Genomic DNA, 21061 nt, shown 5'->3' with positions numbered 1-21061 from the left:
GCCGGGGCGGCCGGGCGGGCGGGGCGGCCCCGCGTCGAGCCCCGGGCCGGGCCTGAGCGCGCGGGCTGGGCGCCGCCGCCATGGCGGAGACCAAAATCATCTACCACATGGACGAGGAGGAGACGCCGTACCTGGTCAAGCTGCCCGTGGCCCCCGAGCGCGTCACGCTGGCGGACTTCAAGAACGTGCTCAGCAACCGGCCTGTGCACGCCTACAAATTCTTCTTCAAGTCCATGGACCAGGACTTCGGGTCAGTCGGCCTGAGGGCGGCCGCGGGCCGGCACCTGCGAGCGGCGGGCTTGGCGGGGGACCCGCGGGCCGAGCGCCCGCCCGAACCCAGAGCCCGAGGGGCCGGCGGCGGGGCCTGGCCCAAGGCCACCCCTCTCCGGAGTCCCACCCGGCCCTGTCAGGCTCGGGGTCTGCTGCATCTCTTGCAGGGTGGGGCTCAGGGCGGGCCGGAGGTCAGGGGGTGTCGGGGAAGGAAGAGGGGGAGTCCCCTAGTTGGCATGGCAGAAAGTGGGATGGGAGGGACAGAGACACCCGTAGATCTGTCAGCTGGGGTCTGCAGACAGAGCTTCCCTGGGCGCACCCCTCCAGGGTCCCTGTGACAGGGAAGAGGTCAGGGTTCACTGGGGACCATGGAACTTCATTCCGTCTGCCCCTGCCCTGAGGTTCCTGGCTGTTGGGCGTCTGTCCCTGCTGAGCTACACAGCACTTGTGTTCTTGGGAGCAGCCCAGGTCGTCTGCCATTTGGAGGCGGCCTGGGTCAGCACCTCCTTGCCAGGCCTCGATGGTGGCCGCCCCAGGCGAGGGGACCTCCTCCTTGTGCTAAGCTCGGCCTTCTGGGACAGCGAGGCTAGCAGTCTGCTCTAGGTCTGACCTGGCACTGCCTCGGGTAACCTGAGTCCCCAGCCCAGCAGTGCTTGCCGGGGTTGCTCAGAGGCCTTGCGGGCCCAGCAGGTGAGCCTGGCCACCCTCAGGCCAGCTGGCGTCCTTGTGTGTGGCTGAGTCTGGGGACTTTGACATTGAGGCCATTTCCTGGATTCTGTGGTCACATGGCTCCTGGGCAGCCCCAGGCCAGGTCAGGCTTGGGTTACTCTGTGGCTCTCGGAGGCTCAAGGGACGATTGGACAACTAGACTCTCTGGCCTCCCCACCCCACCAAATAGGGACACAGAGGAGAGGGTGCGTCCTTGGCAGGCTCTGACTGCCGTGGCCTTCCCGTGTGCTCAGGTTGGGTCGGGGCAGGAGGGGGTGTTTCTTTTTCGAGTCGGGCCTGGCCCTGCCCTTGATGGGCATCTCACACAGCCTCCTTGCTCCCCTGGGCCTGGGCTTCTTTGACTATGAGTGTGGGTTACGTGTAAGGGCATTTTGTGTTTAATTTACTATTTTAACAAAAATCACCCAAGTCAGTGACACTCTGTCACAAGCTCAGGCCCTGGGAAATGTGTGGCAAGGAACATGCCCAGCCCCCAGGTTGCAGCCCTCGTACCACGTCCTGGGGCGCATCCCAAAGGGACCCTGCCTTCTGCTCCTGACACCCAGTGGGGGCTGTCCAGGAGCAGAGACAGCCTGGCCCCCGGACCTCGTGCACTCCCAGCAGAGGCTGTCCTACTGGGCAGGTCGGGAGGACCCGAGGGTGCCCTGACCTCAGAGGTGGGTGGGCGGATCTGGGTCCTGAAGTAGGACTGAGTGTCGTTGTGGTGTTTGGTGGGCTCGGGCAGCTGGGGTGTGGGTCAGGGACCAGACAGGGGCTTAGACACAGGACTTCAGGGAGCAGGTTCACAGAGAGCTGGGAGGCAGGGGCCGGGCTGGGCTGTAGGGTTTGGGACACTGTGGGGACTGGGGGTGACACCAGTGCAGAATGAGCAGGCAGGCAGGGAGCTTCCCTCACTTCCTCCCTGGGCCCTGGCTGGTGGCCTCAGGAGCCTGGAGAGGAACCGGCTTCCTTCCTCCCCTGCCGGTGTTGTACCTGTAGAGCTCTGTTCATTCCGTGGAATGACTTAGTCGGTGGAACGAGGGCTCTGTGAGAGCAGCTGCTCGGTTGCTCACTTTATTGTAAACTACAGCCAGCTGGGAGCGCGCCCTGGGTGCCAAGTGACTGTAGCCAGAGTTGGGGAAGGGAAGGCAGGTCCCAGCTGGGCAGGCGCTGGCCCCGTGGGACGGGTGGCCTCAGACTGGGGCTTGAGGAGCAACCTGTGAGTCTGGGCCTCCTGCCCCAGCCCCGGGCTCCCCAAATCTCTGCTCCTGACCACAGCTGGCCACTTATCAAGGAAGGGAGCCTGGCGTGGCCAGCCCCACTCCCCACGTGCGTCTTGGCCAGGAGGGTGAAATCCCTCATCTGTCCCCACTTTCCAGCGCAGGTCACAGCTGTTCTGACCCGGGACCCCCAGGGCTGGAAGAGAGTCTCTAGGCCTGCAGTGGCTGGCCCAGAGTTGCCCAGTGCTGGGTTGGTGGGTGCCAGTGCAGGGTGGGTTCTGGCCCAGCCTTAGGGCTGAGGCAGAGGGGAGAGGGTATTTGGCTCAAGGTCCCTGCTACCAGGGGTGCCCCACCAATGCCAGGCCTGCTGGACTTGGCGCTTTGCTCATCTGCCTTGCAATGGCTCCAGCTTCTCCATCTCCAAGGCAGGGGTGACCCAGGCCCAGGGGCTAGGGACTGGGTTGAGGCAAGGTATGGACCCAGAGCTCTGATCTCTGGAGCCACCTGCCTGTGGACACAGGTGTCATGACAGCTCCTTGTGCTCTGGGCAGTGTGTGGGGGGACGTGAGGCTCAGCCTAGCTCAGGCTGCCTGGGGGAGGTCCTACTCTTCTCTCCCTGGCTGTGCCACCTGGGGTCTGTGGCTCAGCCTCCCTGTGCCCCATGTGCCTCCCCTGTGTTGGGAGAGTCCAGACAGTTCACCCATGGAGCTCACAGCCAGGGCCTGGCGTAGACCTTTGAGCCTGCGTAGCCTGGGGAGGAGGCTCAGAGAGACCCCAGGACTCTGCAGTACCCACAGAACAGGCTGGCGGAAGAGCGGCTAGACCTGGGGTCAGGAGTCGGGGTTGGGGCCTCCGAGGCTGAGGGCCCTGCTGCACCAAGGCTCAGCAGGAGCAAGGACCCCCTGGCTCGTAGGGATGTACAGGGGCTCTTTGAAAGCTCGGCATGGCTCTGCGCCTCCCATCGTGTGCCAGCTCTTGCTGCCCACTTCCTGCTCTGCCTGCCGTGGGGAGAGTGGGGCAGTCGGGCACTCGGGAGGCCGGCCTGCGGTGTGCTGCGGCCTCTGGCAGCCCCAAGGCACCTCTGTGGCCTGTGGCTGTGAGGGGCTCAGAGGGCCCTGCCTCGGGTCAGATTCCTCCCTGGGGCGCGTCTGTGGGGGTGGCAGCCGCAATTTTGAGGTTATCCTGCTAGGGATTCTGAGGTGGGGGCAAAATGCCGCAGGGGGTGCCCTGGGCGGTTTCCCCTGAGGTCGCTCTCCCACCCACATGGTGAGGCACACAGGGCTGTCGGGAAGCGCTCCCCCCTACCCTGCGGCTTCTACCCACCCCGGAACTTGTCCCCACTCTGGAGCTCCAGGGAGTGGTGCCGGCCAGTCGTGGGCAGCACTGGGCTCTGTGACAGGTGCCCAAGCCTGTCCTGGTGCTCTGGCCCCTGCTCTGCCATCTGGCCTGGTGGAGAGAGGTGTGGGCCCTTTCTGTTCTGGCCCTGCCCACCTTCCTTCTGGCCTAGCTGGGTGGGGGTCTGGGGTGCCCCAATGCCTAACTCTCAGGGCAGGGCAGGACGCTGTCACGCCAGTGGGAGGACTTGGGTTCCTTAGGCTGAGAGGGCCAGGGGAGCGTCTGTTGGGGGCTGGGGGCACAGAGACCTCAGGCAGCCCTGGATCATCCTGAGGCCTTGGCCCAGGGGTGGTGGGGGCTCAAGCCACTCTGGACGGTTGGGAGAGGGGCAGGACCTTCTGGGGGAGCAGGCGGTCCCTGCTGTGTGGGTGCTGGGGCGGCTCCCCTGTTTTCCTGCAGTGAGTCAGAGAGGGCTGGGGCTTGGGTGCGGCAGGGAGAGGCCACTGGGCCCACTGAGGCTGCGTTGGGGTGAGGTGGGGATGTGGTCCCTGCTGGGGCCTGTGTTGAGGTCAGGTTGCTCGGAGACGGGGGCTTGCCGTGGACCCCCATCCACTGACTGCAGCTAGCTGTGCTCTGGGAGTGCCCCCACCCTGGGCTGCTGAAGCCTGGTGTGGGGGTCACGGCCTTCCCTGGGAAGCCACCCAGCTCTGCAGGGCTGGGGCTTGGGAGTGGGGGCAGCCACACTGGGGGTCCTGAGAAATGAGTCTCTGCGCGGTAGGGGTATCCACCTCATTGTCACGGCTTGGCCCTGGGTGGTAGCCTCAGGACCCCAGAGGGCTGGGCAGGGGTGCCTCTCCTTCCTAGGGCGGCCACTGGGGCCTGGGGCCACCTCTGCTCACTGGGTGGGAGTGTGGGGTGCCAGCTTGTCCAGGGCCATCCTGCCACCTGCTGCTGCCCAGGACTGGCTGAGTCAAGGTGCCCTGGGGCCATGGGCCTGGGGCAGCAGGCAGGGGTGGCCTGAGCTGGCAGCAGGCCCAGTGGCCATGAGGCTGCTTCCTGCCAGGTGTGCGTCCAGGCCCGGCCTCCCGGTTCCCGTTTCTTCACTGGGCCCGAGTCCCGGGTGTGGAAAATCCCGCTGTGCTGGGCAGGGCTGGGTGCCAGGGGGTGGGGCACTGGCCCGCCTGGCCCTGGGAGGCCACAGCCCTTGCCTGTCTTGCCCCCTGCCCTGGCCCAGGGACTACCCCTGCCCAGCAGCTCCCTCTGAGCCCTGCTGGCTGCTGCCCTCAGCCCTTTGAACCCTGACCATGGGTCATCTGGCCTCCTTTCCTGTTCGCGTTCCCTGACCCCCTGCGTCCTGCCTGGGTGCCCACCCCCCACCCGAGTCCACCTACTGGGGGTGGGGTCCTGATGTTGGCCGGTGAGGGCAGCAGATGCGGCTTGTTACCCTGCAGGGCCTGGCTGCTTTGTGTCCCTGGGTGCCCTTACAGGTCCTGGGTGGGGGGGTGTCACAGCCCTGAGAGCCAGTGCTGGTCTAGTGTGTGGCGGTCTGCTTCGTCTCCCTGGCTTGGATGGACCAGGAGAGCAGTGGGCTGGCCACCTATGGGGTCTGACCATCCGAGTGTCTATGCTGAGGCCAGCTGTGAAGCAGGTTGGGCAGACGCAGGGAAGAAGCCAGACAGAGCCCCCTATCGCGAAGTAGGGTGGACATGTGTGTCGTTTTGGCCAGGGACCCTGTGCCGACCTGGGAGACGTGAACAGGGCTGGGAAGGGCAGGTGGAACCTGGTGCCGGCCCCATGGGTGGGGTGGCGGGCAGGAGGCCAGAGGCAGCCATTGGAGGGCTCGGGTTCCCTTGGGTTAGTGGGAGCCAGGGTCTGAGTGCAGGGGCAGAATGTGGCCCCAGCAGTTGAGGGGCAGGCTAGGGTGGGGGCCAACCTGGCAGTGGCCAGGAGGTAGAACCTCATATGACCTGCATGACCTGGTGGATTTGGGGTGTGGGACAGAGAAGAGCCCACAGGGGTCTTGGGCACCTGCAGGTGGGGAGCTGCTGTCCCTAAGACAGGGAGGCAGGGCAGGGGCTGTTGGCCTAAGCGAGGTTGGGGTGAGGAGAGTCTGACGGAGCCTGGGGCCGGGCGTGAGAGGAGGGTCAGGGCGGGGTGAACACTGGGGGCTGGAGACTTTCCCAGGGAGCCCCTCGCCCATCTGTCCACCCACCTGGAGGCTGGGGACTGGCCCTGGAGGGGAGCAGGAGCTTTGGGCTGACCCTGTGGGCTGGAGGGCCAGGGGTGGGGGCAGTCTAGGGTGTGACAGAGGTTGAGGAGGGTCCCCAAGGAGAGAACATGCCTGGTGGGGGCATCCGCATGCTGACGCCCGTGTTGGGCACGCTGTAGTCCAGGCCCCAGGGTGGGGCCTGTGCTGACGGAGGCAGGGTCGCCCCGTCAGGGATCTCAGGCTGTGTCTGCCCTCAGGGTGGTGAAGGAGGAGATCTTTGATGACAACGCCAAGCTGCCCTGCTTCAATGGCCGCGTGGTTTCCTGGGTGAGTCCAGTGGCCTGGCCTGAGGGTGCCCCACGGGGGTCTCCACATCACAGGGGTTGGGGCTTTTCCTGGGGGGAGGGGTGGGCATGGGGGCCAGGTGCTGGCAGGCTGGGCACGGTAGGGTTGGGGGCAGGTCACCTGTGCCCGGGCACCCCGCTGGGGTGGCCTGACCGGACAGGTACCCTGAGTGCTCTCCCTCCACAGCTGGTCTTGGCCGAGGGTGCTCACTCGGACGCGGGGTCCCAGGGCACTGACAGCCACGCGGACCTGCCCCCGCCTCTCGAGCGGACGGGTGGCATCGGAGACTCCCGGCCCCCCTCCTTCCAGTAAGGACTCTGGGGGGCTGAGCCTCGCTGCTGCTGGGGGGGAGGGGCTGGCAGAGAGGACCCCCTATAGGCAGGCAGGTGGCCTGGCCAGCCCACCCACCCCGCTCTCATCCACAGCCCAAACGTGGCCAGCAGCCGTGATGGGATGGACAATGAGACTGGCACGGAGTCCATTGTTAGCCACCGGCGGGAGCGAGCCCGACGCCGGAACCGTGAGGAAGGTACCACCATTGTGCCTGCCCAGCCCTGGACCCCAAACCTCCCTGGGACCCCTGTGGTATACCCCAAATCCCTGCCAACACCCAGTTACCATCCCCCAACCAGAGGAGGTCCCTGGGTAGAGGCCACAGGCATGGCAACCTCATCACGCTGCTGCTCCAGCCCTGTGACCTCTGGGCCCCCCGAGTCAGCTCTCTCCCTGCTGCCCCCACAGCCGCCCGGACCAATGGGCACCCGAGGGGGGACCGGCGGCGGGACCTGGGGCTGCCCCCCGACAGCGCGTCCACCCTGCTGAGCAGTGAGCTTGAGTCCAGCAGCTTTGTCGACTCTGATGAGGACGATGATACCAGCAGGTACAGGGATGTGTCTGTGTGTGCACAAGGCGTGCATGTGTGTGCGTGCAGGTGGTGCGCTGGCTACATGTGTTCGTGTCCCCATCTTTGCCTGTCTATGGGGGTCTGTGTGTGTGCCTGTCACGCGTGCAGGGCCAGGGCTGTGGGCACCAGGCGTGTGTGGGGTCTGTGTGTGTGCCTGTCACACATGAAGGGCCAGGGTGTGGGCACCAGGAGCTGCCTGCCCTGGGCCCTATGGTTCCCAGGTTCAGCCTGGTCGGAGTCGGGGGCAGGGTTCGCCCCCCCATGTGCCTCTCTCTGACCTCTGACCTGCCCCCAGGCTGAGCAGCTCCACGGAGCAGAGCACCTCGTCCCGGCTCATCCGGAAGCACAAGCGCCGCCGGCGGAAGCAGCGCCTGCGGCAGACGGACAGGGTAGGCAGTAGGCTGGTGGGGGCTGCATCCGCTGCAGCCCCCGCCGTGCTCACCCGCCTGCCCCCACAGGCCTCCTCCTTCAGCAGCATCACCGACTCCACCATGTCCCTGAACATCGTCACCGTCACGCTCAACATGGGTGAGGCCTTGGCGGGCGGGGGTGGAGGTGGGGGGTTGGCAGGGGTGGGGAGCACGGGTGCCTGCTCACCGCACCCCCCGCAGAGCGGCACCACTTCCTGGGCATCAGCATCGTGGGCCAGAGCAACGACCGGGGTGACGGTGGCATCTACATCGGCTCCATCATGAAGGGCGGGGCCGTGGCCGCTGACGGCCGCATCGAGCCAGGCGACATGCTGCTGCAGGTGTGGCGGGGGCTGCGGGGGCTGCGGGGGCTGCGGGCTGAGGTCGTGCCCGCCCACCCTGCCGACCCCTAACCGCTGCCCCCAACCCCCAGGTAAACGACGTCAACTTTGAGAACATGAGCAACGATGACGCCGTGCGGGTGCTGCGGGAGATCGTGTCCCAGACGGGGTGAGGGCTGGGATGCTGGTGCCGGGAGGGCGCCGTGCAGGGGCGTGGGGGCCACGGGGCTTTGGCGGTGACACGCCTGTCCCGCAGGCCCATCAGCCTCACGGTGGCCAAGTGCTGGGACCCGACTCCCCGGAGCTACTTCACCATTCCGAGGGGTGAGTGACCCCTGGGGCGGGGTGGGGGGTCGAGGTGCCCGGCCCAGCCTGACGGGCCTTTCTCCCCTTTGCTCTGCTCTGACCCCCGCTGCCTGCCCACCCCTCCGTCTTCTGTTGCCACGCGGCGGCTGCCCAGCCGACCCAGTGCGGCCCATCGACCCGGCCGCCTGGCTGTCCCACACGGCGGCGCTGACGGGAGCCCTGCCCCGCTACGGTACGAGCCCCTGCTCCAGCGCCATCACGCGCACCAGCTCCTCTTCACTAACCAGCTCGGTGCCTGGCGCTCCACGTAAGTGGCAGCTCGCGAGAGCCCTAGCAGCAAGCTGAGCCCCAGCGGCCCAGGGTCCGCCGGCCGTGGGCACTGGTGCTCCTGCGGCTGTTGCGGGGGCCTGGACACGTGTGCCGGCTGTCTCCAACGCCCCGCGTAGACGTGTGCACACAGACGACCGTGTGTGCTTCACGCAGCCCTGCTGCACTGCTCTGTCGGGAGCGGCAGGTGCACTTGGGCCCTGCCGGGTGCCTGGTGCACTGAGCCGGCTGGGGGTGGTTCACGTGGCCTCCGCTCCGCTTTCTTGTCGCTAACACTACTAACAGCCCCAGGCTCGCAGGGGAAGGGAGGGGAGCCCTGTCCTGTCCCGCTGGGCTCCGGTCAGGTGGGTGGGAGTGTCCTCAACCCTGTTTGGGCCCCAGGTCCTGATGTGTCTGTGGGGTAGGGGGAACGAAGGTCCAGCCTTCACACCCCCGTCCACTGCCCGATCCCGGGGTCCAGCCTGCAGTGGGTTTGGGCCCTCGCCACACAGCCCCCCGCCTGGGCCCCCGGCAGCAGGCTCTGCCTGAGCGGGGATGGGCCTGGAGTGTGCCGTGGCCTGTGCATCCTGACACCCCGGCTGTCAGCCCAGCCGCGGGGGCTGAGGAGGGGGCCGTGCCTTGCAGAGCTGGAGGAGGCCCCGCTGACCGTGAAGAGTGACATGGGCGCCGTCGTCCGGGTCATGCAGCTGCCGGATTCGGGACTGGAGATCCGCGACCGCATGTGGCTCAAGATCACCATTGCCAATGCCGTCATCGGTGAGCGGCCGTCTGCGGCCTGTGGGGGTGGGGTGGGGACCTGGATCCCCTCCTCATCAGGCAGGAGCGGCCCAGGGCTCCGTAGGTCTGACTCACGCGGTGTGGCCAGGGGCGGACGTGGTGGACTGGCTGTACACGCATGTGGAGGGCTTCAGGGAGCGGCGGGAGGCGCGGAAGTACGCCAGCAGCATGCTGAAGCGCGGCTTCCTGCGGCACACGGTCAACAAGATCACCTTTTCCGAGCAGTGCTACTACGTCTTCGGGGACCTGTGCAGCAGTGAGTGAGGGGTGCGGGGGGCCGGGGAGGGCCCGTCCACCCCGCTCTCACCCGCCCTCCCCCCACCAGATCTCGCGGCCCTGAACCTCAACAGCGGCTCCAGTGGAGCCTCGGACCAGGACACACTGGCCCCGCTGCCCCACCCGGCTGCGCCCTGGCCCCTGGGTCAGGGCTACCCCTACCAGTACCCGGGGCCCCCACCCTGCTTCCCACCTGCGTACCAGGACCCCGGCTTTAGCTATGGCAGCGGCAGCACCGGGAGTCAGCAGAGCGAAGGTGAGAGCCCCCCGCGGCCCCTGCCCCCCTCCCCCCCGGCTCCACCCTGCCCCTGCTGCTGCCGTGTGCTCCCGCTGTGTGCTTGGGCCCCGGGTGGGGAATGTGCAGGTGCCGGGGTGACCTGGGAGCCAGTGTGTGAGGGGGAGACAGAACCGTGTGACGCAGGGACAGGCTGGACCCCACTTCCCTTGGCTGAGGGGTGGGTGGGGAGGAGGAGTCTCAGGGAGCCTGGAGTCTCCAGGGTTGTGTGTGGGAAGGGTAGGGGCTGGGGCTCCAGGTGTGGCAGAGACGAGAGGCGGGAGACCGTGTGGCAAAGGACGTTTGAGAAGAGTGGGTGGGGTGGCTGGAGGTGTCAGGCAGGGTGACTGCAGGCCCCAGGACATGGGAGGATGGCCTCCAGCCCCTCCTGTGGCAGCTGCACACAGCCATGTGCCATGGCAGGGGTGTCTGGGGAGTCGGCGACCAGGGGTGTCCCCTGGGCACAAGGAGGCCACGTGCCTGCAGGGTCTGGGGAGAGGCGCAGGCTGCCGGCCCAGGCGACCCAGAGAAGGATGGGAGAGAGCGGAGAGGGGCCGGGAGGTGGTGGTGCCCCAGGAGCAGCTGTGTCGGGGTTTCTGTGGACCTGGACAGGCCCTCGCACCCACTCAAGCCCCCCCAGCCGCGGTCAGGCGCAGCCGGCGGCAGGCGCGGCGGCCAGGCGGGGCCTGGTGTGTGACTCGTGCTATTCCTTGCTTTGTGCTGAGCAAGCCTTAGGCTGAAGGACTAGCGGAGTGGACCCTCAGGGCCGGTAAGCCAGGGTCCCGCCCGCGTCCCTCTCGGCATGTCCCTGGTCGGCCTGCAGGCTCCCGCCACTTCCTGGGAGCCCAGGACGGGCTGAGTGGAGTTGGCCAGGGCCCTGGGGCCGGGTGGACAGTGGGCCTTGGGGCGGGGAGTCCAGGATGGCTGGTGGGAGCTCCGGGCACACGGGGCCCTGCTGGTGCCTCAGTTTCTCAGCTGTACGACCGGGCCCTCAGTTCAAGCATTGGGGTGAGGTATGGGGGTGCAGAGCTGGCCCCCAGAGTCCCCACCTGCTGCAGCTGCTCCTGCTTCCCGGGCGGTGTGGGCCCTGCCTGTATGTCTGCATGGCTGCCCGACCCCACCCCACTCAGGACCATCTGGTCCTGCCCCGGTCGCCTGGCAGTGGCTGCCTGTCCTGCAAGTGACCTGGCCTGGCACCGACCGCTGCCTCCTCCTCCCCTCCTCACCCCTAGGGAGCAAAAGCAGTGGGTCCACCCGGAGCAGCCGTCGCCCGGGCCGCGAGAAGGAGTGCCGGGCGGCTGGAGCCGGGGGCAGCGGCAGTGAATCGGACCACACGGCGCCAAGCGGGGTGGGCGGCAGCGGCTGGCGGGAGCGTCCGGCCAGCCAGCTCAGCCGCGGCAGCAGCCCGCGCAGTCAGGCCTCGGCCACCGCCCCAGGCCTTCCTCCGCTGCACCCCCTGACAAAGGCCTATGCAGTGGTGGGTGGGCCGCCGGGGGGGCCCCCTGTCCGGGAGCTGGCCGCTGTGCCCCCGGAGTTGACAGGTAGCCGGCAGTCCTTCCAGAAGGCCATGGGGAACCCCTGTGAGTTCTTCGTGGACATCATGTGACCGATGGCGGGGCTGGAGGTCGTGCTGCACTGGCGTGCGTGTGAGCGGCTTAGTGGTCTGGCCGCCGGGACAGGCTGTGGGCGCTGGGCTGAGGGCACCCGGACCCCTGCAGTCTACACCTGGCAGCCCACCTTCTTCTGGGGTACCCTGGCAGTGGAGCAGGTTGCGTCTATGCAGACTTGCACGGGGGAGACCCCGTCTCTGTCCTCAGCAGGTCTTATCTGGCCACTCAGCGTGAGCCTCAGGGACCCCCGGCCCCCGTCTGGAGCTGACCCACCAGGGTGAAGAAGACCCTCTTGGGCTCCATGCTGATGTCCCCCCTCCCGCAGAGCTGGGCTCCAGCCCAGCGCCCCCTGCTCACCGAGGTCACGGACCTGCCCATCTGGCCCCAGGCCCAGGGGGTGGAACTGGAGCCCCCAGGACCCTCTGGCTGCCTGCAGTAGGGATCTAATTTATTTATTTATTGCCTGGCTGGTGTGCTCTGGGGGAGGCGGCGGCCCTGCCCTACCCAGTGGGAGGTCTGCATGTCCTGGGCCAAGTGTGTGGACGGTTGGGCGGAGGCAGGGCAGGCTGTGCCGTCCCCCACTGTGTGTCAGCCAGGGCAGGAGGGGACAGGACCCCCAGGGTCAGGCACCGCTGTGCACAGCTGCTGCTGGGGTGGGGTCTCGGGGAGATGGGAGGTCAGCCGGCCCACCCTCAGCGTCCTTGTGACCGTGTGCCCGCATGCGCCACGCCTTCCTGGCGTTTCCGGCCCACGCCTGCGCTGTAGATATTGTATCAAAGTCCCAGCGTCTGCGTAGTTAACATAGCTGCTTCTGTGTAAATGCTGCTTCTGTATAAATGCTATTTTAAACACTAAAAAGCGTTTAATTTTATGGGTTTGGCGTGTGGCCTGTGTCTCTCCTCGGTGATGCTGCCGTAGACGGGGCATGGGGGTCGGTGCAGCCTCCCCCAAGGGCCCTGCCAAGAGCTGCCCCCAGGACCGACCCAAGCCCTGCTCGGGGCCTGGCCGGGTGCTGTCCTCTGCTCCTGCTGGTCCCACGCTCTGTCCCTGGTGCTGGCTGGCAGCGGGTCCTGGGTCCTGGCGGGCAGTTTTCTGTCCTTGGTGCTGGCTCCTGGCTCCAGGGGTCCTGGTGGCTGGTGCTGGCCGTGGTGCTGACCCCCCACCTCTGCCCGGGCTCTGTCCACGGTGCTGGTGGCAGGCACGGACCCCAGCCTGCCCACGAGGGCTGGGTCAGGGAGGGCAGGACACCCCCTCCTCCCTGGGTACACGCCTGTGCCCCCCCATTCCCGCGATGCTGGGGTGGGGTGCTGGGTGGGGGCCCCAGGTGGGCATGACCAGGTCAGTGGGGCCTGCTGTGGGGGCTCTCCTGCCCGCCTTGCTGACTCCGCGGTGCGGGCTCCTTCTGGAACAGTGGGGCTGAGCCCCCGGGCAGGCCTTGGTTGGGCCCAGCAGGTCGGGGCCAGAGCTGGGCTCTCTGGGCCCCAGGTGGTGGGGTCGCACGGGCCCCTCCTGTGTGCTGCAGGCCTGGCGGTCACCATGGGGTCAAGGTCAGCAGACAACTTGGGGTCAGAACCTGGAGCGGGAGGGTCTTAATGGAGAGCATTGGGGGTTGCTGGGTTGGGAGATCTCGAGGAAGCCACGGGGGTGGGGCCACTGGGTGGGGGCTCACTTGTTCTTGCTCCGAGTTCCTTCCTCACCCTGACCGCTGTCCCTGCCTGTGGCATCCCCGGGACCCCCTCCCAGGAAGAACTCGGGGGTGTTGAGCTCGGGCTGCCACAGCAGCAGGTAGCACTTGGGCAGGTGGCAGGCGGCCAGGATGCCCAGGGCGCAGAGGAGGAGGGCGCCCATCTGCACGGCTGGCTGGTAGGCCACCTGCACGTTGGCCAGGAGGGGCACGAAGGAGACCCAGATGATGAGGTAGGCCAGCATGGCGAAGGTGATGCCGCGGGCGTGGCTGTAGCGCCTGGGTCGGCTCTGCACCAGGAAGGTGCCCAGGAAGCAGAGGGAAGCCAGCGTGGCGTTGGTGGCGTGCACCAGGCCGAGGCTGACCCAGGAGTGCATGCGGCAGTGCACCAGCGCCTCTGTGGGCAGCACCTGCCAGTCTGTCACCACCTCTGGCGGGAAGGCTGTCAGGTACCAGGTGCACAGCGCCGCCTCTACCAGGACGGCCAGCAGCACCGCCAGCCAGGCCCAGGGTCCCTGCAGGCGGCCCCGCAGCCAGTCCGCCCAGCTGGGCGGCAGCTCCGACTCCACGAAGGTCTTGGCCGCCTGCAGGAACAGTGTGCTCAGGCAGCCGGTGAGCGGGAGGTGCGACAGCGGCTGCTGGGCCAGGCAGCTGGCGGGGCTCGGCCGGCCGGGGAACAGGAGGCTGCCGAGGCAGACCAGGCCCAGGCAGGCCAGGCCAAAGCAGGCCAGAAGCCCGCCCGAGGCCTGCACCAGCGGGCTGTCCAGGTGGTGGACAAACAGCCCCAGGGCGGCCAGCACCAGGCCCAGCACCAGGCCCAGCAGCAGGAGCAGCAGCAGCACGGCCGGTTCCCCCCACGCCAGGAACTTGGTCGTCCGGCGGAAGCAGCGTGTGCTCCGCTCCGGGGACCACTCATCCTGGTTGCACGGGGTGCAGGTGAGGTCATCTGCGGGAGGAGGAGAGAGGGGTGCTGGGGGGCCATCCTTGCCCCACCACGGGCTCTGGCCTTGGAGCCAGGACGCAGTGGGAGCCTCCCCTCAGTGTGCTCCCGCCTGCAGCCAGGCGGCGCTCACCTGCGCTGTGCTGGTAGCTGCCTGCCTTGCAGTCCACGCAGTCGTAGCAGCAGGAGTGGAAGCCCTTCACTCGGCGCACCTGGCCCTCTCGGCACTGCCGCGAGCACTGGGACACTGGCGTCTGGGCACGGGCCTCGGGGTCCAGCTCTGCCCAGGGCTGGGTGCACCCACCCATGGCCGGAGGGCCCCCCGCCCCCGGGCTGCACCAGGCCGGGGGCTGCGGTGTGGGAGGGACCCGCGTGCCCCGGCCCCCACTCACCTGGTTGTGGGCTGTGTGCCAGGAGATCTTCCCGTGCTGCAGCTGGAGGTGCTTGTGGAAGGTGCCCACAGTGAGGAGCGTGGGTGTTCGTTGCCCCCACACCCACAGCTTCAGGTCATGCTCCATGTCCACGTTCCCGTTGATGTCGAACTGCAGTGCCAGGCCGCGAACATGGAAGCTCATGTTGTACATGTTCTCCAGGAGCTGCGGGGGAGGCAGGGCTGAGTCGCAAGACGGATGGCCCTGCCCGGCAGTGGGGCACAGACTTGGCTTCCGCGTCCTCACCTCCCAGGGCTGCACGGGCTCCCGCGCGGGGCAGCCCGAGCTGTTGCACTGCAGGGTGTTGTGCAGGGCCTGGGCCACGCTGTACACGGCTGCGTAGGCGGCGAAGGCCCGGTGGTTCCTCAGCTCGGCGGACACGTTCTGCAGCGTGATATGGTCGCACTGTGGGCAGCGCGGCCCCACCACGTGCTCCTCCAGGTCTGGCTGCTCCATGCTCAGCGAGGCACAGAAGGCCGGGTCGGCGGCCAGGGCCAGGCAGGTCTGCACGTAGTTGGAGAACTCGGGCAGCGGGGTGCCTCGGTGCAGAAAGCCGAGCACGGTGCCCACCTGGGCCATGCCGGGCAGCGCCATGACCTGGTTTGAGGTCAGCCAGGCCTCGCTGGCCACCCACACCTTGGGAGAGAGCTTGTAGCGGATGCTGTAGGAGAAGAGGTTGTAGGCTGCGTGGACGGAGGCGAACAGCACCACCACCTGCACGTTGCTCTGGTTGACCTGGTGCAGCACGTCCTGCACCTTGCCCAGCTGCGGGCCGTCGGCGTGGGGCAGCGGCACCAGGCCCTCGTGTGCGATGCAGATGCCCTGCGCGTTGGCCAGGCTCGAGAAGATGCTCAGGCCCTGCCGGCCGTACTCGTCGTCGCTGCCCAGCGCGGCCACCCAGTTCCAGCCGAACTCCTGCAGCAGCTCCACCATGGCCGTCAGCTGCACGCGGTCGCTGGGCACCGTGCGGAAGAAGGAGGGGAAGGTCTCCCGGGTGCTGAGCCGGTCCATGCTGGCGCCGTAGCTGACCTGCAGGGGCCGAGAGGCAGCTCCTGACGTGAGGGGCTCCTACGGCGGGGCTAGGGTTGGGGGTGGGTGACGGGGCCCACCTGGGGCATGAGGAAGAAGCTGAAGAACTTGCCCGTGACCAGGGCGAGCTCCGAGGAGTGGGGACCGATGACAGCCAGCACGCGAGGCCGGTAGCGTGTGTAGTCGCAGTAGGCGGCGATGTCGCGGCTGCCGATCTCGGCCAGGAACATGAGGCTGGGCTTCATGGCCACCACGGGCTCTGAGCACGTGTCAAAGAGGTCGTAGCCCAGGCGCAGCCCCGGCAGCAGGGTGGACTCGTTGTTGATCTCCTCCACGGCCATCTTCACGGTCAGCGCCCAGAGCAGGCCGGGGGCTGAGAACCTGAGGCCACAGGGAGCTGCAGACGGCCTGAAGACCCCGCCCGCCGCCCTGCACCCCCACCCAGGCTGCTCCCGCCGCCCACCTGGTGCACACAGGGCTGCTGGGCTGCATCCTGCCACGGAGGCTGGCCTCCTCGGCCGTGCCCAGGGGGAAGAGCCCGCCCAGCATGTAGTCCCCTGACATCTTGAGCTGCTGTGACAGGCACAGTGGGGCCCCCGTCCCAGGACTCAAGAGAGCCGCGAGGCTGAGGCCCAGGACAGCAAGGCTTGGCATGGTGGGTGGTGGCTCCCAGCAGGGACATTGAGTGGGGGTACCAAGCGGGAGTCCCAGATATAGTGAGCCCAGAGGGAGGGGACAGAGGATTTGTTTAGCAAAACACTTGCCATCCTCACCTGCCAAGCCCCCGGGGGCCCTGGCGATGTCCTGGCTTTCCCAAGCCTGGAAGGTCTGTGCACGTCACACTCCTCCCGACACCACCACCGGGTTCTCCGGCCGACGGCACCCGCAGGCAGTCTCTGAGCAGCTGCTGGCCGTGGCCTTGTCACGTGCCTGTGCCCGAGCCCCTCGGCTCACCCCTTCTGAGCCGCCCAGCAGGCTGGAGAGGAGGGGCCGGGACACCCAGGGCCCTGGGGGCTTGCTGGTGCAGGAGGGGTGCAGAGGTGCCAGTGCTGGGTGGGGGCTTCTCATGGGCACAGAAACCCCTCTCTCCAGCACCAGGAAGTTTCTGGCCTCCAACTCAAGGCTGTGCTGTCAGCAGTTAGGGGGCTGCAGAGGTGGCCCCTCCAGGCCTGCAGACCAGCCAGGAGGCCAGCGACAGCCGACTGGCTGCCCAGCCTCCACCCTGCAGCTGGGTGGGGCCCTGGCCCTCCCCGCCTGCCTGGGAACAGTGTTCCTGAGGGCCTCGGCCACTCCTCTGCCTGGAAGCTGTGGTAGCTATGGCAGGTGCTACACTGCTGACCCCCAGCTGGGGCACTCCAGACACGGCGGGCGGGCAGGTGCCTCCCTCTGAGGACAGCTCGCAGCTGGGCCTGGAGGGGCCCATGCAAAGGAGGGAGGAAGTGCTGTAACCAAATGAGCCAGTGCACCAGGCCTGTGCCTGTGGTGGGGGGTGGCCCCAGGGTGGGGCCCGTCTCCCCTTTGCCTGGGTCTTGGGGAGCCCTCGCTGACAACTTAGGCCCCATGCTGACAGGAGCTGGGCGAGGCTGTCGACTTTTGCTGGGGTTGGGTCGGGGCCTGGCAGGCGTCCACCAGGAGGCCGAACCTGGGCTTTGCTCTTCCCTACTGCCCTGCAAGGGTGGGCCCGTGAGACAGGCACACGCACGTGCATACCCCTTGCTCTCTGGCCCGAGTGGACCCGAGGCTGTCCTCCCAGGCCAGTTCCTCAGTCACTGGCCTTTGCCAGCACCACACGGGGCCCGGGGCCCTGCCATGTGCACGTGGACCTGGCAGACTGAGGCTGGGGTGTCCGTGAGGACCCTCCCCACTTGCATCCTTTCTGTTCGGGCTACTGTGGGGCTCAGAGCAATGCCCACCCCCCACTCCGCTGGCAGGCCTGAGACCCTGTCCCCAACCCAGCCCCCTGGGGGTTGGCGAGTCTCCGTGTCTGGCTTCTTACCTGTGAAATGGGCTTGATGACACGGACCTCACAGTGTGGGGGGCAGACCAAAGCCCCCCAGGAACAGCCCTCCCCCAATGTTGGCTGACCCTGCCCCTCCAGGGGGTTGGAGCACACCCACCTCAGCTGTGTCCTGGGGGTCAGGCCCCTCCCTGCCCTAACAGGGTACCCCTGTGTCCCTCCCCCGGGTAATCAGGAGCCTTGTGTAACCCAGTATCCCCATCCTGGAATGCTGTGTGATTTATTCATGTTGGAAAACAAACCAAGAACCCCCAACGAGCCTGTGCGTCTGCTGCACTGTGGTGGTCTGGCAGCTGCCACCTAGGCAACAGGGTCCTGTCCCTCCTGTTCCGTAACCCCCGGGTCTCTGGGGCACTGTGGGGACAGGACAGCAAGGGGTGGGAGTGAAGGAACAGAGCATCCTCCTGGGCACTGGGGGCAGAGTCCCAGCTCCCCCAGTGGGAGGCAGTCCGTGTCCCGCGGGAGCCGCCGCCCTGAGGGCTGCATGCTGAGGGCAGGGTGGGCCTTCCCGAGACTTTTGGGGGAAGCCGAGTTCGGGGCTTCAGCTCCCACTGTCACTGCCCCTGGCCCACCCAGCACAGTGTGAGGCCAACCAGGCAGCGAGGGGCAGGGAGAGCTCGAGTGCCCAGACCCTGTCCAAGGACTCTCCCCCTCCCGGGGGACAGCCACCCACCTGGGCACAGACACTGCGTCCTGGGCCTGAGCTTGGCACGGGAAGGACACGAGCTGGCTGGTGGGGAGGACGAACCCACTGCACCCCAGGGACCTGTGACTTCACCCCACTTCCCAGAGTCTGCTCTGGGCGGGTGGGGCCACCTGTCACGCTCTGCATGCACCGATCTGCCCCCTTCTCCACTGTCTGCGCCTCAGCGAGGCCTGACTGAACACAGGAGGCTGGAGGTGAGGCTGTGGCAGATGGGCCTCCTCCCGGCCTGGCCACAGCCTGTGACTCCCCACATGCTCAGCTTGCAGGGGCAACGGCAGGTCTCCCGTTTTCAAGGCACCCAGAAAGCGCTGTCACAGGATTAACGGGCCCTGGCTGCCCCAGCCCAGCTCTGCAGCAGCGGATGCCCACCCGGCCGGGGCCCCCAGCCGCTAGGGCAGGTCCAGCAGGGAGTGCTCGGCATAGAGCTTCTGGGAGATGTCGTAGACGCGCTCGATGAAGGGCAGGGCCTCCCCCAGCATCTCCACTGCCTGCTCGGGGGTCCCCACGTTCATGGCCTCAAGGAAGACCTTGCGTGTGGGCAGAGTGCAGAAGGCCACAGTGACAGCCCGGCGCACGATCCAGGGGTGGTAGGCAGCCAGCGAGGCGTTGTAGGCGTCGGTGCAGAGCGTGGAGGTGCGCGCGTCCTCAGGGCTGGTGCGCAGGCCTTCGAGGAACAGCTGCAGCCAGTACAGGGCACGGTGCAGGCGCAGCACGGTCCGGCAGCCTGAGTCGGGGTGGTGGGAGCGGTGCTCCAGGTCCACCAGCTGGTGGCCCACCTCATAGGCCACCATGGACTGCAGGTTGCTGTAGTGCTCGCCCTGGGGGCCGCTCCTCAGATGCTCCATGATCTGCAGCTTTGAGACCACGTCCTTGGAGATGAAGGAGAAGATGGTGCCCAGGCTGCTCAGAAACCTGCCCGAGGGAAGCAGGAGCTCGAGTCCCCACCCAGGCCCTGAGCTGCAGGGCCAGGGAGGCCGGGTGGGAACACCTGGGGTGGGTGGGCGCCTGGCCCTCATGGTGCCAGGTGGGATGGGACTTTGGCTGGGACAGTCCCGGTTCAGGCCTGTCCCTCTGCAGAGAAGCCATCCCGGACACACACCTGACCAGCCCCTTCCAGCTGGTGATGTAGTGGTCCAAGAGGACCTCTTCCTTCTCGTTGAGACACTGCTTGAAACTGACCAGGACGACCTTCAGGTTGAAACCTGTCTCTGGATTATCCATTTTTTGATACAAGCTGCAACACACACAGCAGGGCTGGTCGGTTGTCTCACTGTGAGTCGGCTCCCTCCGCAGCTCATGTTTTCAGTGTAGGGGGAACAGTTGGAAAGAAGTAGCCAGGATCCTGTCAAAGCCCACTGAAACCCCCCCAACTGGAGACACACCACCCGCCCTGCCCCTTGTCCGGGTCACACACCCAGACCTTGGCACAGCCCCACCTCGTCAGGGTGACATTCTAGTGGGGACGGTGTGTCGGACAATAACAAAGACGGGAAGTCCTGGGCTAGCAGATGAGGAGATAAATACTGTGGAAAATGAAAATGGGGATGTTGGCCAGGCAGGCTGCCCCCCACCCCCAGCCCACTGCTACTCCCCAACCCAGGGCAGAGGCTGTGGGGCTCACTGGGTGGATGGACAGGCAGATGGAAGAACACCAATCTTTTCACTCCTGATGCTGAAACTGTACGCATCCCGCACAGGAGAGTGGCTGGGCCAAGGTCTTACCGCATGCAGAAGATGGCCACAGGCCCTCCCTGCAACCCTAAGGAACCTTCGGGAAGTGGCCCAGGCCCTGCTCTGGACTCTGCTTTCATTCATAGTCACTCCACAAACATCTAAGCACCCCTGTCTGACGTCTGTGGCCGGCACTGTGGCAGCTCTGATGGGTCTCAGGCACTCAGCTGCATCTCACCTTGCCTAGGAGCTCTCACCCCGCTGGGCCTGGGGGTTCCCGTGCCCTGGGTGCTGGGAGCTCTGCCCTGGTCTCCTGGCCTGCAGGCCCCCAGCATGGGGCAGGGGGAGCCCCACCTATGGCGAGAACCCCGGCCAGGAGCAGGACACCTGGGTCCCTGTGTGGGTTCTGCCTCCCGCCCAGTGGGCAGGTTGCTCACTGTCCTAAGCCTCAGTCCTTCATCTCTGGGGAAAATGGGCTGCATGCCCTGCCCTGCAGGCCCAGTGGGTGCTGCGGTCCTGCAGGCCCCACAGGTTGGGCTGCATGCTTGGCACTGGGCTGAGGCCTCAGGGATGAGCTCACCTGTCTTCAGGTGCAGGGACGGCGGTGCCTGGGCCTCAGGAAGATGGCGTCTGGAGACTTCTGGCACGCCCCTGCCCTCTCTCAGGGCTGTGTTGTGTTCACTGAGCAGGTGGCCTTCGAGGTTCCCAGGCTTCCTTCTTGGTCGTCAGATATCCTGCAAGCCTTCCTGCTCAGAACCTGAACCAGCAGCCAACAGGGAGCTGCCGCGAGCCTCTCAGAGCTGCCTGCTGGGGACCACAGGAAGGGCAGTGGCTGCAGAGCCGGGGCGGGCAAGCCGCCAGCTGCAGGAAGGTGACGCAGGGGCCCGCAGCCGTGCGCACAGGCAGCCCGCCGCCCCAGGAACAGCTCTGCCAGTCTCACCCGGGAGGGGCTCCGATGGCACCGCCTGGCGGGTCCCTGCCCCGGCCGAGGGGCCAGTGTGGGGGCGCCCTAAGCCGCCGCCGGCCGCCCTGAAGCCCGTCCTCGGCCGCCCACCCGCTGCGGCCCTCTACGAGGACGCCCCTTCCCGTGCCCGGGGTCCCATCAGCTGGGTCCCGGGACCCGCGCCCGGTCCCCCGGCGACCGCCAGACCCCGCGGGTTCGGTTGGGCCGGCGTCGCCTCGGTGCTGCAGCTGCTTCGCACCGCCACCACCCGCAGCCCGGCTCCGCCCCGCGCCCCGATTGGTGGGCGGTCGCCCAATCAGGAGGCCCG

The 21061-nt window shown here is 67.1% G+C and overlaps 3 protein-coding genes across 5 annotated transcripts; 1 reads left to right on the top strand and 2 right to left on the bottom strand.

The window, feature by feature from the left end:
• The first annotated feature begins 27 nt into the window (after positions 1-27).
• DVL1 (dishevelled segment polarity protein 1) lies at positions 28-12164 on the top strand. 3 transcript variants are annotated; one of them, XM_012657550.1, is made up of 15 exons: positions 28-250; positions 6000-6069; positions 6274-6395; positions 6513-6616; positions 6829-6967; positions 7287-7380; positions 7450-7519; positions 7603-7742; positions 7835-7911; positions 7999-8066; positions 8203-8280; positions 9000-9131; positions 9241-9408; positions 9478-9684; positions 10935-12164. In XM_012657550.1, exons 1-15 carry the CDS (start codon positions 81-83, stop codon positions 11306-11308), a joined length of 2013 nt encoding a protein of 670 aa, XP_012513004.1. In that variant the 5' UTR covers positions 28-80; the 3' UTR covers positions 11309-12164. The 3 variants fall into 3 exon arrangements, with proteins under 3 accessions (XP_012513004.1, XP_012513003.1, XP_012513005.1); XM_012657549.1 differs by having other exon boundaries at positions 8203-8355; XM_012657551.1 differs by lacking the exon at positions 8203-8280.
• Positions 12165-12210: 46 nt separating this feature from the next.
• LOC105820956 (taste receptor type 1 member 3) lies at positions 12211-16050 on the bottom strand. Its single transcript, XM_012657557.1, has 6 exons — positions 15860-16050; positions 15477-15777; positions 14614-15396; positions 14329-14532; positions 14070-14190; positions 12211-13942 (listed from the first exon to the last, which is right to left on the bottom strand). The coding sequence occupies exons 1-6, from the start codon at positions 16048-16050 to the stop codon at positions 12978-12980; spliced, it is 2565 nt and encodes an 854-aa protein (XP_012513011.1). The 3' UTR covers positions 12211-12977.
• A 50-nt stretch (positions 16051-16100) lies between these two features.
• Positions 16101-20924, bottom strand: CPTP (ceramide-1-phosphate transfer protein). Its single transcript, XM_012657558.1, has 3 exons — positions 20371-20924; positions 19219-19353; positions 16101-19031 (listed from the first exon to the last, which is right to left on the bottom strand). Exons 2-3 carry the CDS (start codon positions 19338-19340, stop codon positions 18509-18511), a joined length of 645 nt encoding a protein of 214 aa, XP_012513012.1. The 5' UTR covers positions 19341-19353; positions 20371-20924; the 3' UTR covers positions 16101-18508.
• Between the last annotated feature and the right edge of the window lie 137 nt (positions 20925-21061).

The sequence above is a fragment of the Propithecus coquereli genome, unplaced genomic scaffold (genome assembly GCF_000956105.1).
Source record: "Propithecus coquereli isolate 6110/MARCELLA unplaced genomic scaffold, Pcoq_1.0 Scaffold544, whole genome shotgun sequence".
Lineage (NCBI taxonomy): Eukaryota > Metazoa > Chordata > Mammalia > Primates > Indriidae > Propithecus > Propithecus coquereli.
Note: the sequence above shows the minus strand (reverse complement) of the source record. Positions and strands in the feature narration are given on the sequence as shown.